This window comes from Cetorhinus maximus, chromosome 25, assembly GCF_964194155.1.
Source record: "Cetorhinus maximus chromosome 25, sCetMax3.hap1.1, whole genome shotgun sequence".
NCBI lineage: Eukaryota > Metazoa > Chordata > Chondrichthyes > Lamniformes > Cetorhinidae > Cetorhinus > Cetorhinus maximus.
The window spans coordinates 29,678,831-29,696,579 of NC_135903.1; the positions used below are offsets into that span (position 1 = coordinate 29,678,831).

Below are 17,749 nucleotides of genomic sequence, written 5' to 3' on the forward strand. Positions count from 1 at the left end.
TGGGATGAAATCCCCATTAGGAAGTAAAATAGCAAGAAACATCGGTGGACAGCATTTTTATGGGGTATGTTTTTAGGTGCTTGATTGTGCTGCATGAACATGTTATGCAGCTTTTTTATGTTTTATTTCATTATTTGCAGGTTTGAAGCTCCCTGAGGCAGCTGTCTGTCTTCAGGGGGCTCTCTCGCAGCGCTCACCCACACCCACAGTGACGTCGTCACCAGCCCTCTTCCCGCCCCCACCCCATCAGCGCTGAGCTTCTCAGTGCACGTTTCACGCTGGCTGGCCATTAATTGGCCAAACAACATGAAATCGCGGACAGGGGCCTGTTTCCCGACCGCTCCTGGGCCCACCAATCGTGCATGCCCAACGAGGGGTAGTTCAGGCCATAGGTTTCAGGATAACATGGACAGGATGGTGAAATGGGCAGAAGCATGGCAGGTGGAGTTCAGCGCAGAGATATATGAAGTGATGCACAATCGGAGAACCAATGTGGAAAGGCAGTGCAGTATAAATTGTAATCTTTTGAAAAGTATCGAGGAGCTGAGAGACTTTGACGTCTATATACAAAGGTCCTTAAAGTTGGCATGGCAAGTTGATAAGGTGTTTAAAAATCAAATGGTTCGCTATTATATTGTTATATTATTCATAAAGAGTTAGGAACTGTATTGTTATGCACCTGTCTACATGGCCAGGATTTTCCATTAATCGGGCAGGCTCAGCAGGAGCGGGTGGGGGCTGTTGCGGAGTCTGTGGGGCAGGGGGAGGAGGGGGAGGAGGGAGAGTCGGGTCCAAAGGTCTTTCGCGCATGCGCACGAAAGAGCGCTTCAATCTGCACTTTATAACAAAATAAATAAAGACATGAGAAATTTAATTAAACATGTCCCCTCATGTGACTGTCACAGGAGATGGGACATGTTTTTTTTTTCAAAGAAAGTTTTTATGTCATCTGTAATAACTTTAGGAAACTTCATCCCGCTCGTGGATGAGGTTTCCTAAAAAACCGTAAAGGCTGCTTGGCCTTTTTGCCAGAGTAAAATTCATGTTTATTGCCTGTTCAATGGCCTTAATAGGCCTATCAATTATCAGCGGGTGGGCAGCCAACTCCGGCGCGTGTCCGCCGAATGAAATATCACGAGACAGCGCGATAACATCGGAACGCACGCCCGACATCACCATGCGTCATTTTACGTTCTGGCGTGTCGGGCCCGTCCCCACACACCGAATGTAAAATTCTGCCCCATAAGTATCCAGGATGCCACATCACTGACTGCAGCATGACAGTCTGTGTACCAACTAACAACTCTGCAGCACATGGTGAGATCTGAGAAATACATTCGGTGTCAGCTCCTGTATCTGTGTAAAATAGTGTGATAATTTTGAACTTCTAGGAAATAAATGGAAGAGTATAATACAAAAAGAGAGAAATGTTGCTCGAACTTTATTACTAACTGGTTAAACCTCAGCTGTAGTGTTGTAGACAATTCTGAACACCACAGTGCAGGAAGGGTGTAAATGCATTAGACATGATACAGAGGTTTACCAGGGTGAGAGTCTTCAGTTATGAGGTGATGTTGGGAATATTAAGGCTGGAATTTTACGGCCCTGTCACAGTGGGGGTGGGGCCAGAAAATGTGGTGATCCATTCAAAAGTCCATTGACTTTGGCAGGACTGGAAAACTCCACCGGAGGGAGAAGCCATAAAATTCCGCCCTTCGGACTCTTCTCCTTGAAATAGAAAAGGTTAAGAGGTGAGCTAATATTGGTTTTTCAGATGCTGAGAAGTTTTGATAGACTGGTTAGAGAAAAATATTTCCCCTCATGAGTCGCTGATAAGTACAGGTCATAAATTCAAAATCAATAGCAAAGGGAGATGAGGGGAAATTATTTGACTCAGAGAACTGTCGGGGTCTGGAATGCTCTGCTTAAAAAGATGGTGGAAGCTGATTCCTTGAATAAAATCAAAAGGGTGCTCGATAGATAATACCATAAACCATAATAGATTGTACACTGCTGTTAAAAATTAATAAGGAATAAAAATGCCAAAAGACACAAAAAATTGCTATTCTATTTACTAGTGTCTTCTCAACGTGTGTTAGATAACAACAAGAAACAAAGAGATAAAGTTACGACATGTATAACAGCTAACAAATCCTTTTAGCCATTGCCCAATTACAGCCAAAAGTCAACAAGGTAACCTTAAGCCTAGGCTTCTAGGTCTGTTGTCTTACTAGCAATAATAGGGACTGAATGCAAAATGAACTCTATTGTATATGTAAAAAATATATCTATGTGTTCATGAGAGTGATGTCAAGGCTGTGATATTCCCTCAGGATTCAAGGTTTATTACTTAGTTACAAAACATTCAAGTGGGTTATCTGAATCTCGAGAAGATTGCCTTCTAATCATTCCCAGTTACCTGTTTTTGGTTACCCAGTATTGTTTATTTGTACTCTTTGTTGTGTTTTTATAATGATATAAAGGCACCAATCTCTCATATGGAATTGTGCAAACTCATTGTGCGTTCATTTATTGAGACTAGGCACATGGGAACATTTATACAGAGGCATCAAAGCTTGAAGACACCAGAAGCAGAGCTGTTTATGTGTGCCACGCTTGAAAGCAAAAGTAAAACTAGACCGCATGACACACTTCCTTCTAGTGATGTCATGCTGCAATCCCTTAAAAGCATATTACAACACTCTTTACTGTGGTATTACAGGTACCAAAACAGACCTAAACACTAAACAGTAACCAGCCCTCAACCCTACAAACGCAATGATCTCTTCTGTTCTTCAGCACTACAGAAAAAGACATAAGGGACCGATGAAGATTATTCTGTTAAAGTTTTGTGTTTCTCTTCTGCTGGTGTGTGATGACTACTCTGGCCTGTCTGCCTACATGCACAGCTCACCAACAGCTTCAGAATGTGCATACAAACTGCAGAATGGTACAACAGCCCGGCAATGCAACACACAGGTCAGTTTTGTGTAATGATATGAATGTTTACAACCTTAGTATTTAAATGATCATTATTCTCATATTTCTGCTTTACCCTATTGGACTTGACTAAATTCATATTGGAATCAATAGTTTAACAAGAATAACATGGCTGAGGAAGGCAAGAAAACACCATGGGGTAGAAATTGGTCATTGTTGGCCTCATTTTCTGGATGGGAAATGCAGAATGGGGTAAAAATAACTAAGGGCGGAATTTTACTGCCCTGTCATGGTGGGGGCAGGGCCATAAAATGGGGCAAGCCGTTCAAAAGTCCATTGACTTCGGCAGGACTGTAAAATCCCGTTGGCGTAAAATTCCGCCCTAAGTTTCCGAGTCTATGCCCAGGAAACCAGGGAGCCTGAAAAAAATGGAATGCCCTGTTGGCCTCTGACATTCCCAGGCATCCAGGGCAGCCATTTAAAACAAGCATTAGGCCCATTGCTTACATTAAATAGGGGACAAACGCTTATTGGGCAGAGAAATTGGGCTGCCTTGTCATGGGCCTGCTCCACTCAGGCTTTCCAGGTGCAATTGTGGCTGCCAACAAAAAGATAAAACTAAACTCTTTCACGTGAAACCATGAGGGGCAGGTGAGTCCGCTCCACAGTATTTCTAATGTCTGGGATTGTCCCCCTCTGTCTGTCCTTGACCACCCGCTACCCTCCACCCCCCCGCAAAAGCACTTACCTGATTGCCACTGCCCGCTGGACAAGTGAGCCAAAATTGGTGAACTACCTGTGGAGGTGCGACAAGAGTTACAGGTCTGTGAACAGCAGTTTTTTTTTATTCATTCACGGGATGTGGGCTTCGCTGGCTGGGCCAGCATTTATTGCCCATCCCTAATTGCCCTTGAGAAGGTGGTGGTGAGCTGCCTGTTTACTGTTCCAGTTTATAATTCACTAGCATGTCACAAATTAAGAGATTCAAGAGGATTAACTGTCTTGGTGACAAAATAAATAAAGGCAAACACAGATGAAATCCATACATAATGATGCATGTGATTAAAAAAAGGGAGATTTCTATATGTTTGGACCTGTACAGTTCTGAAATAGCTAGGTTTAGCAAGGAAACTATCTTTTCTTAAGCAGTACAAAATTAAGGTTACTGATGAGCTGTCTATAAAAAACATGCCAGTTTAGTTGATCTAGAAATTAGATAGGATATGTGGTTTTGATCCATTAAATTCTACTTGGCCTTGTCATTAACAGGTCCTCAAAATTTGGAGAAAATGTGAGCCATTGCTCATGAGAATTCTACCTGATAGTCCACAGCATTGTATTTTACTTATGAATAGGTGACAGTTCTGACTCCAGAGACTTTGGGAGTTTTTGCATACTGAAAAATTTTCCCAGAGACTCCTGGGTTCCAAGTTCGAACCTCTGACCTTAAACCCATGATATAAAACCTAGTAATGCATGCTATTCTCTCAAAATTAGCAAGCACCTGGTTCTTGTTCTCCCTGCTCATGTAGCATCCTCATTGTCCAAGGGTTGCTCATCATGGCATCCCCCTGTGGGAAGGCAAGGGGACAGGCCGCAAGAACGACCTCAGCCACGACTAAACCTGCGCTGTTGTTGTTATTCTGCACTGCAATCTAGTAAATTGGCCAACTGAGCTAACTGACCCTTGCTTCCTGTGGCTCCTTCTATTTGAAAACTCAGAATTTGGAGCTTGCACATCTACCAATATATGGCCATTAGACCTACTTGCACTAACTCAATGGGTGAAATTATCAGAAACAAACTATACAATGCAATCAGCTATATTATATGGCCCTCAATATCAGAGTGTCAATGAATGAAGTCTTCCCCTTCAAGTTTCCTCCACTCCCACTCTGTATTAGACATACACAAATTTAGGGAAGAAATTTTTCTTTAATTGATCAGTTATGAAACAGACTAGTCACATCCTAATATACTACTAAACCAACAGGAATTGGATTTTTATACGGCAGAGGCAAACATTTTTCTCACAAGGTCATCAGTTAGGGATATAACATTTTAATTAAAAACATTACGCACAGATGACATTTTTTTTTGTACAAAGTAGTATATAGTCCGTCTGCAAATGTGCAACAAAATTATGGGTCATGAAAAATGGAGCTGTACATACACCCACATTCAGATGCTGAGAGACATCCTGTCTTTCTTTCACATTCACTATGTCAATGGAAAAGTGGAGCTGAACACTAAGTGCCATAATGTGTCTATTCAGTAAATAGTCCACAACTGGGAAGTTTTAAATCACTTTGTCAACCTCAGTTCAATGATAGCACTCACAGTCTAGACAGCAAGTTGTGGGTTCAAACTCCACTGCAGAGATCTCAATGCACAATCTCGGCTCTGACAGCAATCTTGCACAGTTGGAGAGGCCAGGGGCTAAATTGAGCCAAGTAGCACCCAATTTTAGATGCTACAAGGCCATGTATGAACATAAAGGGGGCTGAGACACTTGTGTATATTATCAAATGGCAAGCGTGCATAGGATAAACAGGAGGCATCCTTTACCATTGTCTGAATATTAGCCCATTTTTGGAACAAGCCTTTTCAATTATTTGCTTGCTACACATTCGCTGAATCATTAAAAGTAAAAGCTTTTTCAGAAAAACTCTTTCACCATACTTGGTACGAAAGAGAATATCAAAATATCCCTATTACACTTCTGAATATTTGAAATGGTGATGGTTACTAATTGAAAAAAGGGAAATGTTTATAGCTTGTACTCAATGCTTTTATTTGAAATACAAGAACGATGGTAGTTTGAAACCTTTATCATCTTTGTATCCTTAGAGTCTGAACACATTAAAAGTAAGAAATATTTTCATTCCCTCATCGGATTTCTTCCCAGTACAATAAACTGTGAGACATAAGTATGGGGACATGAAAATGGTTCAATTCACAAGGCAGTCAAAAAAATAATAGAAAATGCCATATTTGATTAATGGACAAGAATATTGTTGCAGACTTCAAACGGGTTAAAGGGGAATTATCTTGGCAAAAGGAAGAATAGTATCTGATAGCTGCGAATATGGTCAATTCTGGCATAGTGGCAAACCATGGATTTTACCGTGATTTTTACAATAAACTAAGTATTGAACTTGACATAAAACCTTGCTAATTATTCAAAAATTAATGACCATCTCATCGTCGCTGGTATTATCCCAGCAGCAGGTGGGCCTATCGTCATGGAGCGTGCATGGCAATTAAAATTATGCAGCAATTTGTTACCTCCTTGTTGGTGGAGGGGGGAGGGGTCCCTCGCTGATCGAGGGACCGGACATTGGGAAGAGTGGTGTGTGGGGAGGGGGCCCGATGGAGAGCCACCCTCCTCCCACCTTTGATGCTGACTCCCTCTGCAAGCCTCTCCCCATGACCCTGCCCCATAAAACACCCCCACACTTTATTTCCTGATTGGCCGGCAGCTCTTGGTAGGTGAGGCGTCTGCCTGCGGGGGCTTGATTCCAAGGGAATCGCCGCTGCTTGGTTGGCTTGTGGTTCAGCAGGCCTTTCTGACAAGAGGCATGGCAAGTCTCTTGTTGGCTCTCCAGCTGGCAGGCAATACCCGCAGTGCCTCAACAGGATTCAGCCCAACAATTCAAGCTGTGCACCTTCCACAACAAAGGTCAGCAGCTGAAATTACAATACATTACAGCAGATGTGTAGCTGATATATCTTCATAAATCTATAACTGAAATTATATTCAATACAAAAACAGAGTATATACGTTAGACCTAGAACTATTTGCACTTTACAAAAGAAAGGTCTAAAACAGAGGGTATATTCATTACACAGTGCAAGTCTATAGTGAGACTGTTATTACGTTACAGATTTACACAAATTCATTTTAAGCCAATTATTTATTCATTTTAAATGCACATGTCAGTTTTGCTGCTTTTGATTAATGCATTTATAAAAACTCATTAGAGATTTAAAACTATCTTTTACGTCACCGGAACATCTTGATACATGGCTGGTCATGTAAAAAAATCATAAGAATTAATTTATTATAAAAGTGGTTTACAGAAAAATGCGATTAGAATTTTTAACAAACCCTTTGTTGGGATAACCTCTCACTGGGTCTATTTTATTTTTAGATTCTACTTGCTAATGTATCCATTTACATGCTTTAAATGTATTATACTGACTTTTAGTGCAAACATTAATAGAATATATATTAGATATTTGCATTATATTAATCATATTCAAGTGTAGTGAATTATTCCCTATTTCTATCACCTGTAAAATTTCTATGGCCAGGATTTTCCATTTTGGAAGTGTGGGAGTGGGAGTGGGCGGACGCAGGCATGGACCCAATTGCCGCCCGCAATCGGGTCCGCGCCGCCATTTTACACGGGTGGGCCAATTAAGACCCGCCCAGCGTATTTCCCAACTCCTGTGGATAGCGGGAGTGTGTGGGCAGCAGCGGGCATGCACAGACCACCGGGTTCAATGGCGACCCGGCATCTGTTTAAAAGAAGGCCTGGCAGCCTTTTGTAGGCTGCTCACAATGGCCAGTTCCAGGCCACACCGGAGGGGTTCGGGTGAGCAGGCCAGGCTTGGGGGATGGCCAGAGGAGCAGGGCAGGCTGCAGGGTAGGCCAAAGCGCCCCTCGTTTTTCTGATGACTGCCTTGCTGCCCTCCTCGAGGAGGTGGCAGCACGGTGGGAGGTGTTGGTCCCCCAGGATGGGAGGAGGAGGCCCCGCCACATGACGAAACCTGCCTGGGAGGAGGTGGTGGAGGTGGTGAGCTCCCACGACGTGGTGCGGCGCACCTGGATCCAGTGCCGCAAGCGCTTCAACGATTTGTTGCGCTTTGGCAGGGTAAGTACTATGTTGGCATTGGGCACTTAACCCAGCAGGTAGCCTTACCCCCTGAGGACCCCCACCCCAAGTCTTACTGTCGTGACTGCATTGAATCATTTAGGGCATTTTTCCTTTGCTGGGTGGCCAAGGAGATAGTGCCCATGCTGAGGTCAGCCTGAGTGGGTCATGAGGAGATGAGTTCTCCCCCGCAGCATGTGTTGTTCTTAGTCGCACATGACTAGTTTGGGGGCAACCTGGAGGAGCTGCAGCTAGGCGCGTAATGAGAACTCCAGCACATGTCCTATTCAGGGTGATGAGATGGTGGAAGGGGAGCCTCAAGGTGTCATGGCAAAGAACCATCTGCTGCCCTCTATGCCGCACTTGGTTGCGCCTCCTTGCTATGGGAGGAAATACCGTGTGGTTCCTAATGTGATGTAGGCAGCATGTGTCCAAGGGGGCGGTGGGGGGCTAGGGAGCAGGCTTAGCATCTTTGTCTGAGTGATCAGCAGCAGTGGGGAGAGGAGGCACTGGAGGCCTGATCAGCCCCACTCTGGTTGGCGTGCGCAAGCAGGGTCCATGTGCAATTTGCCCTAATGAATAGTCTTCTCTCTTTTTCAGGAGAAGAATGCTCATAACGTGTCCAAGTGTGCGAGGACTAGGGGTGGCCAGGCACAGCTCTCCATATTAAGCCAGTTCGAGCAGGGGGCCCTTGAGCTAGAGAGGCATCATGCACCCAGCGGCGTTGGTGAGGCTGGGGTGGCACAGCCAGGTATTTAAGGCCAACAGTGATGTCCGCATTGTCCTCCCAACAGCCATAGCACTGAAGATTGTTAAATTAGTTATTGTTGCAACATTACTGGGCTATTGGTTCTGGAAGGTTCAGCGCGTAATGAGCCGAGGGTACAGGGCTGAAGTTTGTCACTAGCTGCACGTTAACTGATCCACTGTCCTTGTTCTTCCTTTCGGCATCATCAGAGCAGGGCTGGGAGGAGGAGCAGCAGAGGCCCCCTCTCACACCTGAGGGGCCTGAGGTCTCACCAGCGTCACACCATCTCTGCCAGGCAGGTACCAGCGCAGATACTAGCACCTCGGTGAGAATTCAAACATCGGCTAGTGTCCTGGGGCACAATGGTGAGGGCACATCACAGTTGCTGGAGGAGCTGGCAGAGACAGAGAGTGCCCATGTCGCCAGCAGCCAGAGGACTGCAGGGGACCAGGCACATGCTCAGTCAGTGCCTGATGATGTGCCTCTGGAGTCGTCCGCGACGTGGCAGCTGCAGGAAATGCGACCGGGTGTGCGGGAGCATCTGGGGGAGATACATGAGGCTGTGCTTCACTTGGTCTCCGTGGTGGAGGAGTCTACGCGGACGATTGCCGAAGCAATGAGCTACAGGTCAGAGCGCCATGCGTTCTCCATGGAGAGAGTGGCGACTCTCGGGGAGAGGCTACTTCAGGAGACCCGCCAGGGCTTCTTGGGGATGCGCTCGGTCCAGCAAGCCCTCACATCGACATTGACCTCAGCTAGTCACTGGCAGTGTGGGAGATGGTGTGGATATTCAGCTTCCCAGCTCGTTGCCCATCCATCCATGGTGAGCAGGAAGGTCCAAGGCAACCTCACGTCGGCACAGCAGCTGCCTGTTGTCTCTGCGGGCACCTCTCAGGGCGCTCCAGATGAGGGCACCAGCTCTTCCATCCCTCTCCCAGTGACCGTATCATCCGGTGAGGCTGCGGTGACTGGGGAGATGCTAACTGTGGAACTGGCAGCTCCCTCCCAGGCGGGGCCAGCACAGGCTCCAAAGGCCAGAGGACGACCACCAAGGTCATTGTGGCCAACAGGGCAGCAGAGTCAACATGAAATGAAAGCTTAAGGGTGGCTTGTTTCTTCTGCATGCGTATGTTTAAGAAAAGCATCATGAGTGTTTCTTTGGACATTCAGCTTTATGTACAAGGCCCTTAGTTCCTGCTGATGACCTGGCAGATTTTGCACAGGTATCAAGTATCGAGGCGCAAGGCAAGGCTGGTCCTGGTCATCCATCTGTGTTGTGCTAACTGAAGGTTCATTGGATTAAAGCATCCCGGGTGTCTCTGCCTCCCTGGAGTAGTCCCGGGTCAGCGTCTACCCCCTCAGCATTTCCCTGTTCATGCTCATCCACGGACTCACTGCTGGACTCATCGTGTGCAGCCGCAGACACTGCGCCGACATCTTCATCGTCCACTGCGTCCCCCCCTTTCCAGCGCAAGATTGTGGAGAGCGCAGCATGCAACCACCATCACCGAGACACGATCTGGAGGGTACTGGAGTGCGTCCCCTGAGCGGTCCAGGCATCAGAAGCGCATCTTGAGAAGACCGATGGCTCTCTCCACCACAGACCTTGTGGTGCCGTGGCTCCTATTGTAGCGCTGCTCAGCTTCTGTTCTTGGATGGTGGAGAGGCGTCATGAGCCACCTTCTGAGGGGATAGCCCTTGTCACCCAGCAACCATCCATCCAGCCGAGCTGGAGCACTGAAGAGCTCCGGCACCTGGGAGTGTCTGAGAATGTAGGCGTCGTGGGAGTTGTCTGGGTACCTTGCACAGACTTGTAAAACCAGCATCCTGTGATCACACACTATCTGCACGTTCAAGGAGTGGAAGCCCTTCCTGTTGACGAAGGCACCGGGCTCACCTGCTGGCGCCTTGATGGCCACATGTGTACAGTCTATTGCACCCTGGACACGGGGGAAGCCAGCAATTGCCGCGAAGCCTCTGGCTCACTGTGCCTGATTTGCCTGGTCCCAATGGCAGTGGATGAAGGTCAATGCCCGTCTGAACAGAGCGTCTGTAACCTGCTTGACACAGTGTGGACAGTTGATTGGGAGACACCGCAAAGATCACCCACCGAGCCCTGGAAGGAGCCAGAGGCATAGAAGTTGAGGGCAGCTGTGACCTTCAGAGCCTCTGGTATGGGGTGTCCACCCACACAGTTAGGGGAGATCTCAGCCCAAACATCTGACAGATATAGTTCACTGTCTCTTTGACAGTCAAAGCCTCCTTCAGCACTGCACCTCAGTCATATTGAGGTAACTACTTCACCGCCTGTCTACTCTGGCAGCAGGATAGTGGCGTCTTCTGCAGCTCCTTCCACCTTGGACAACCTCTTGGCCCTGCACCCCTTGTGCCTCAGCCTGTCCTCCCAAAGGTGGCTCGCCTAGAGGCTGAATGTGCACTCCTGGCCTCCTCTTCCTTCTAGCCCTCCCTTCCTCCTTAGAGGAGCTGTCTCCAGTGGACAGATCAGATCCCATACCCAGGCTAAGGCAAGACCTCCTGAAAGCTACAGGCCCAGAAAAGATTCCTCACTGCAGAGTGCTGACCTGAAGGTCAAGAGTCCCGAAAAAGATGCTGGGGTGCGTTCTGAACTACTGCAGATCACACAGGCAAGGTTAAAAGACTTTCTGCAATAAATACTTCACAAAGCAGATTCACGAGCCCACTGAGCCCTCTTATCCCGCCCGTGGATGAGGTTAATAGAAAAGTCTCCTACCTGCCTGCCCGTTGTGCCCGTGGGGTGACCCAAAGATCACACGGGCGCCGAAAAATCGATGTCGTTTTGAAGACTAAAAGGCCTTAAGTGGCCTGTTAATTAATGACGAGCACGTGTCAGACTTCATCGTGCGCCTGCCCAGTGAAATATCACGATGGCGCACGGTGACATCTGGACGCTCGCCCGACATCACCGCGCGTCATTTTACGCGCGGACGTGTGGGGCCCACTCCCTGCACGTCAAATGGAAAATCCTGCTCTATATTTCAGGACTTTGACTTCACTCTCGAGTCGTACTCAAGTGTTTTAACTTTTAATCTTTTTACAATGGCAATCACTTGAAACTCTAATTAACCTTTTGACTTAACAAGCACACTTCCAAACATACCATTGATTTTGAGGGTGCAACAGCTTTTTTTTTCACTACGATTCTGGTAAATAACTTTGCACCCTAAAACAGCCGCTCATGCAAAATGGAAATTGCACAAAAGCTCGCATGATTCCAAGGGAGACAAATCAGCCAAGCGTACTTTAGAATTTCGTGACCCAAAAATTCCAACAATTCCCCACTGGAGTTTCGGCAGAGCTTCCCAGGAGAATGGCAGCCGGATTTGCTGGCACTCAGCTGTTTCTGCGAGTTGTGTTGCTGCGTTTCCACCTGCCCCATCCAAAGCAAATGAGGGACCGGTGGGGGCGGGGTGGGGGGGTGGCGAGGTTACTCTCTCGGTCAGATGTTCCTGCTCCTGATCCTCATTAGTAGATGCAGCGCTGTAGTGGTGGACGGCATGCCAAGTGATTGCAGGCATCCTGGTGCCAGGTGTCAACTTTGCCTCAGTGGTAGCAATGGCCGTAGTAGTTCAAAGGTCATGCATGGGTTCAAGTTCCATTCCAAAGACTTTGGGCAGAGTTTTGTCAGTGGCGTGCGTTTCTATTGGCCGAATTGGAAGTGTGCACCACTTCCGTTCTCTTTCTTTTTGCTGTCTCCCTCGTGATTCTAATTAAAATTTTAAATGGCGGCGGCGTGCGCAGGAGACGTGTAGGATCACGCAGTGGCAGTTGCTTTTCAGTGGTGAAACCCGCCATCAGCCGACAATGCAGCAGCTGTGGGTGGGCCATAAAAGAGCCTCCTGGTCAAACAGAGGAGGCTCTTCATCATGGCAGTAACTTCCTTGCCCAAACTCATAGCCATAAACATAAGATTTATCGAGAGTGCAAATTTAAATTTCACTTGTAAATAATTCACATTGCATTGATTTCACTTTATTCATCGTTATATGTTGAGTCTAGCTTAGTGAGAGATCTAAAGGTACTGGCATGCCTCATGATTGGCATGCATTGATAGTTACAGGAGTGTTGGGGACGTTTCCTTTATTGTGGAAGAAACAATATTGTGTTTTTCTGTTCACTCTTTATTGAATGTTCATGTTAGTGTCCAGTGTGGTACTGACCACCCTGTGGGACGTGGCTGTACTTGCAGGCTCAGCTGGCCCTCCCTTCTTTGCATTGTAAAGGACATGAGGAACAGAGGAACATGGGACTTAGGAGCAGTTGTAGGCAATTCGGCCCTTCAAGACTGCTCTGTTGTTTGATAAGATCATGGCTGATCTGGTTGTGGTCTCAACTCCACTTTCCTGTCCTCCCCTCATAACCTTGTCCATCAAAAATCTATCTAACTCATATCTAACAAATTCAATGACCCAGTCTACACTGCTTTTCGGGCAAGAGTCACATTGTCCAAGATCACCCTCAGTAGGGATAACAGGAATGTTGTAGGTGAACTCAAAACCCTGGAAGAGCCCTGCCAGTCCGCGATTGGACCCACGTTTGGGCAGTACTAACACTGTCCTTTCGGCCGCTCATTTTTTTACCTTGACTGACTGTTCTCAGCAACCCCCACCACACCCAAGATGCCAGGCCCTTCCCACTTCATTCCTCCATGCCCCTCTCCCCAACCTCTGTCCTCCCTTTGAGCCCTTTTCCATTCTTCTATGTGTCCGAAACAATTCCACCCCACCCCCCCCAACTCATTACTGACTCACCCTTGCCAGTCCTGAACCTCCATGCAAGCTGCCATGCTCTTGCCCCTCTCTCTTCTGCTGTAGAGTTCAACAAGGAAAACCACTGACCTCAGACACAACAGCACAAAGCCGCCTGGGTGCACGCCACCATTAAACAAACGTGAATTGGGTGCAACAAGATTCTCATGCGCCACTGACTTTATTTTAAAGGTAGGACTTTACTGAAAAAGTTTTATGCTACTGAGTATTCACTGCATGCAAATGTATTGCAATTACGAATCCACCACAGGATGGTGTGAGGCCCAATACACTGCAAACACGCCGCTGATTAATCTAAAGTCAAAATTTAATTTGCATCCAGCCTGATTCAGTCACTTTGCAACATTTCTCCTCCTTGTGGGCTACATAAAATCCTCCCTTTGGCACCATTATCTCAATCAGCACTTTGGAGCAGTACAGAAGGAGGGATGGCCTGTTGAAGGTGCAATCTTTCGAATGAGACAGTAGCTGAGATTTTGTCCACCCTTTCAGGTGGATGCTTAAGATCCTGTGGCACTATTAGAAAAACAGGCAGCTTGTCCTGGCCAACATATATTTCCCAATTAACAGCACCAAAAATGCTGTGTACAAATTGGCTCTCATGTTTCCCTACAACAACGGCCGCTCTTCCAAAACACTTCCTTGGCTGTGAAGCACTGGCGCATCCAGGAGGCTGCAATATCAATGCAACTTCTTACTTTGTGTGGGCCCCACAAAGGACGCCAGGACAGACATATGGCTTGATTCCCCAAAGATCTCCCTCCCAATCTTTTTTTTTTAAATTGTTGAAGATCTGACCCCTGGCCAAGGAATTAATAGTCAGAGGGAGGCCTGGATAACCGACACCCTCACTCCCACCCCCCCAACATCTGCCCAACAATGCTCAGTTGCCAGCGTTTCCAGAAGACATGGGCCTAAATTTATCGGAAGGTGGGGTCTCGCTTTCTGCCATGCGAGGAGACCCTGCCAACCCCGAGTGCCCCTCAGCCATTTCATGCTCGAATGAGCATCAGGAGGCCGCTGGTGGGACTTCTACCCTTCACTTGGAAGGAAGTCTCGCCTTAGAGAGCTGTTGACCAATCAGATTGGCCGACAGCTCTCCACTCCCTGCAGCAACAGCACTGCAGTGGACAGAGGAAGAAATGCAGGAGGACTTCGGAGCCTAAGTCTGGGCACTGGAGGCCCAGGTAAGTTCAAGGGGCCCCAGGGCAGGGAGGGTATGGAAGGCCTAGGGGGGGAGGGAGGGTGCACAAAATGGGCGACCAGGGTCTCAGGAGCGAGGCCTGGGGTTGAGGGAGGTCTGGAAGCCACTGGACTTTAAGGGGTGGTGGGGGCGGTGCCACCAATCAGAAGGGGGTTTCTGATGGAGGCACTGCACCCCCACCTTCCCACCCGGGATCTAACTCTGCTCTTTCTCGGGCTTCCCCCTCAAATGTTCAATCCTCCTGCCAGCCTAAAAATTGAGGCTGGGCAGGAAACAGCCCTAGGGCCTCAACTGAGGTAAGACCAGGCTTCCCGCCTGAGACCTTGCCTCCCCCAGGTTAAAATGGCTGTGTAGTAGAGGCAGGCGGGAACCCAGAGGAAATCTCATCCCTTCAATTTCACGCTCCAGCCCCACCACCCCACCTAAAAACCCGCTGGTGGAGGAGCATAAAATTCTGGCCATGGTCAAATGGGTGTTCAAAGATGAATCCCAAAAGACACTGTATCCAACTAGTCTATGGCACTGTGGTGTCTTCCACTCATTCTGTAAATTCCAGCTGCCAGGATTCACATCTGTTGAATTTTGCGGCCATTGTTTTTATTTGACTAATAATTCAAATTAGGAATCAACCATATAGACACAAGCAACTTATTGAAATTCCATATTTTAACACACTGAATAGCACCTCCAGCAAGATAGAGGAACAGCAAATGCCTTACTGTCATATTAAGCGTTAGCTGTTAATATCAGCAACAGAAATTTGAGCCCACTCTCCCCAACCATTTCAATATCTTCCGAGACATCTGGGGAGCAGGGAATATTCATATTATTTGAACATATTCTGACGAAGTCTGTTTGTGAAGCTAATTTTGAAGGAGGCACGAGTACTGAATGCACTTATAGTCCCCGTACTGACTTTCTTTGTTAACTCCTCCACTGCTGAACGCTCCTGAGAACAACATTTCTTCCACTTAAATGTTTCAGCCAGTACATGTTAAATGCTTTAAAATTAAATTTGCAACCATTTCCATTACCGATTACAACAAAACCTTGCAATAAAACATTTGTTGAAGAACTATATCAGTTCAGCCTAACATATTATCCAGACAGCAAAATCCAGTTAAGAGTGTCTGGGTTTATTTGAACACATCGCAGTGGCTTCTATTGGCAAATTAGTTAGTTTGTGCTTACCTTTATCACTTTGCATCTCATCTGTGCAGAGACCATATGGCTATTTCTAAGGTTCCCTACTCGAAACATCAGGCACATTTTGCCATCACGCTGGGAGATGACTGCGCTGTGGCTGAACATCAAAGTCTCTGCTCTTTTCTTTGGCTGGGACATTTTGATGAACATACACCCGATCAAAAAGGCATCCACGATGGAACCAAGCAAGGACTGGAACAAAAAGAGGATGATGCCCTCAGGGCACTTCTCGGTTATGTATCTGAAGCCATAACCGATAGTGGCCTCTGTTTCTATGAAGAAAAGAAAAGCGGATGGAAAATTGTAAACATTGGCCACACACGGGGTATAGTTCTCGCCATGGGTCTGGTTTATATCTCCTCGGATGTAGGCTATGATCCACCACATTGAAGCCATCACTAGCCAGGCGATTGTGTAAGTCAGAATGAAGATTAGGAGGTTCCATCTCCACTTCAGATCCACTAAAGTAGTGAACAAGTCAGAAATGTACCTACTTGTCTCTCCGCCTAAGTTCCCATGCTGAACATTGCAACGACCATTCTTGTCTACAAACCTTTGCCTTTTCTTTTTCACGGGAGCATTGTAGGTGGAAATCCGGGAAGTATTCACAACTTGATAGTCTTCACCGAATTTTCTACGGAGTGCAGACATTCTTTCAGCAGCACACTGATACCATCAATCCTTGTCCGGTGTTGTTTTATTCTTGAGGCAACCCTAGTCTTTGTGTTATGAGACAGGTCCCCTTTCGAATCTGGAAGTTAGAGAGGCACTAAATAACATTGTTTAGTTGCTAGGTAGCCTAGAATTTTCACTTCGAAAGATGTTTCCCTGTTGCTAGGTGGCTTAATGGCTTCCAGATAATGTAGGAAACTGGGGGCTGTCCTCGCTTCAGCTGCTCTTGTGGTGTTCTGTGAAGGTAGAAGGCTCAGGAGAATGTGCAGCATTGTTATAGGACTCCCTGGGAACTGTATCCAGCATCACGGTGATTCTGGAGATAGGAGCTGTACACGGCAGCTGGTTGACCAATTGGAGCAGGCTGCTGCCTTGCAATGGTCCCTCAGGGAAGAGATAAACAGAATGAGTGAACAACAGGGAGAAAAAACAGTGGCGAACACATAAAAGGATAAAGTAAAATGAAAATGAGATTGGGAAATGGAACCATGAAGCAAACATAACTAAAAAGGAGAGCCAGAAACAAATAATGTAAGTGAAGATCGCAAATCATTTTATTAATGCAAAGTTCAGACATCCAGAAAACTATCAAGTAGTATCACCCCGATTATCATTTCAAATTAAATTATGGATCTGTTGTTCATTAACTAGATGTCTTAATGATCATTATAGCAGTCTAGCGTAACAAATAAAAAGTCCTTATTCCAAGATGTAATTTGAATAAATTTAATTGAAATACGTTGGTTGAATAAAGAGAACAAGAAAAGTCTAAGCAGCATCATAAAATCCAGATTTTTTTAGAAAACAAATATCAGTTTATAATGGATTGAGATGAAAATGAGAATATTATTTCAACTAAACATAATGCTGCCCCCTACAGTTAGGAGTTATCCATAAAACTTAAAGAAACTAGAGCTCTCCAAGCATGTGGTGGGCTTTGTGTTTGTCTGAAATCCTTCTCGTGTGATTTTGCAGAGGTTTTAGGTGGGTTAATATCTCCAATGAAATAGCAAAGGAATTTCACACAAGCGTCTGATATCACATAATTTCAGGACACAGACCTAAGACCTAGCATTCTCCTGTTCGTGAAACCTTATGAACTAAGACCTGTATAAAAAATTGGTAAATCCATCAAAGCAGCAACAGATTAAACTTCCATGCTCCAAGCATCCAAATCCCTGAGAAAGGGGAGTTAGAATTGCTGGTGAAAATTTGATCATGGATTTAAGATTGTCTTAAACTAATACTGCATTCTGCAGGAGGTACATCAAACAGTTAACAGTTATAGTAG

The 17,749-nt window shown here is 46.2% G+C and overlaps 1 protein-coding gene across 1 annotated transcript in view; it reads right to left on the bottom strand.

The window, feature by feature from the left end:
• Positions 1–16,957, bottom strand: part of LOC144667997 (G protein-activated inward rectifier potassium channel 1-like) — a 79,865-nt gene extending 62,908 nt beyond the window's left edge. The window contains exon 1 of the mRNA XM_078529694.1: positions 15,772–16,957. Within this exon, the coding sequence (XP_078385820.1) occupies positions 15,772–16,437 (666 nt within the window). The 5' untranslated portion in view covers positions 16,438–16,957. The remainder of the gene's footprint in view (positions 1–15,771) is intronic.
• Between the last annotated feature and the right edge of the window lie 792 nt (positions 16,958–17,749).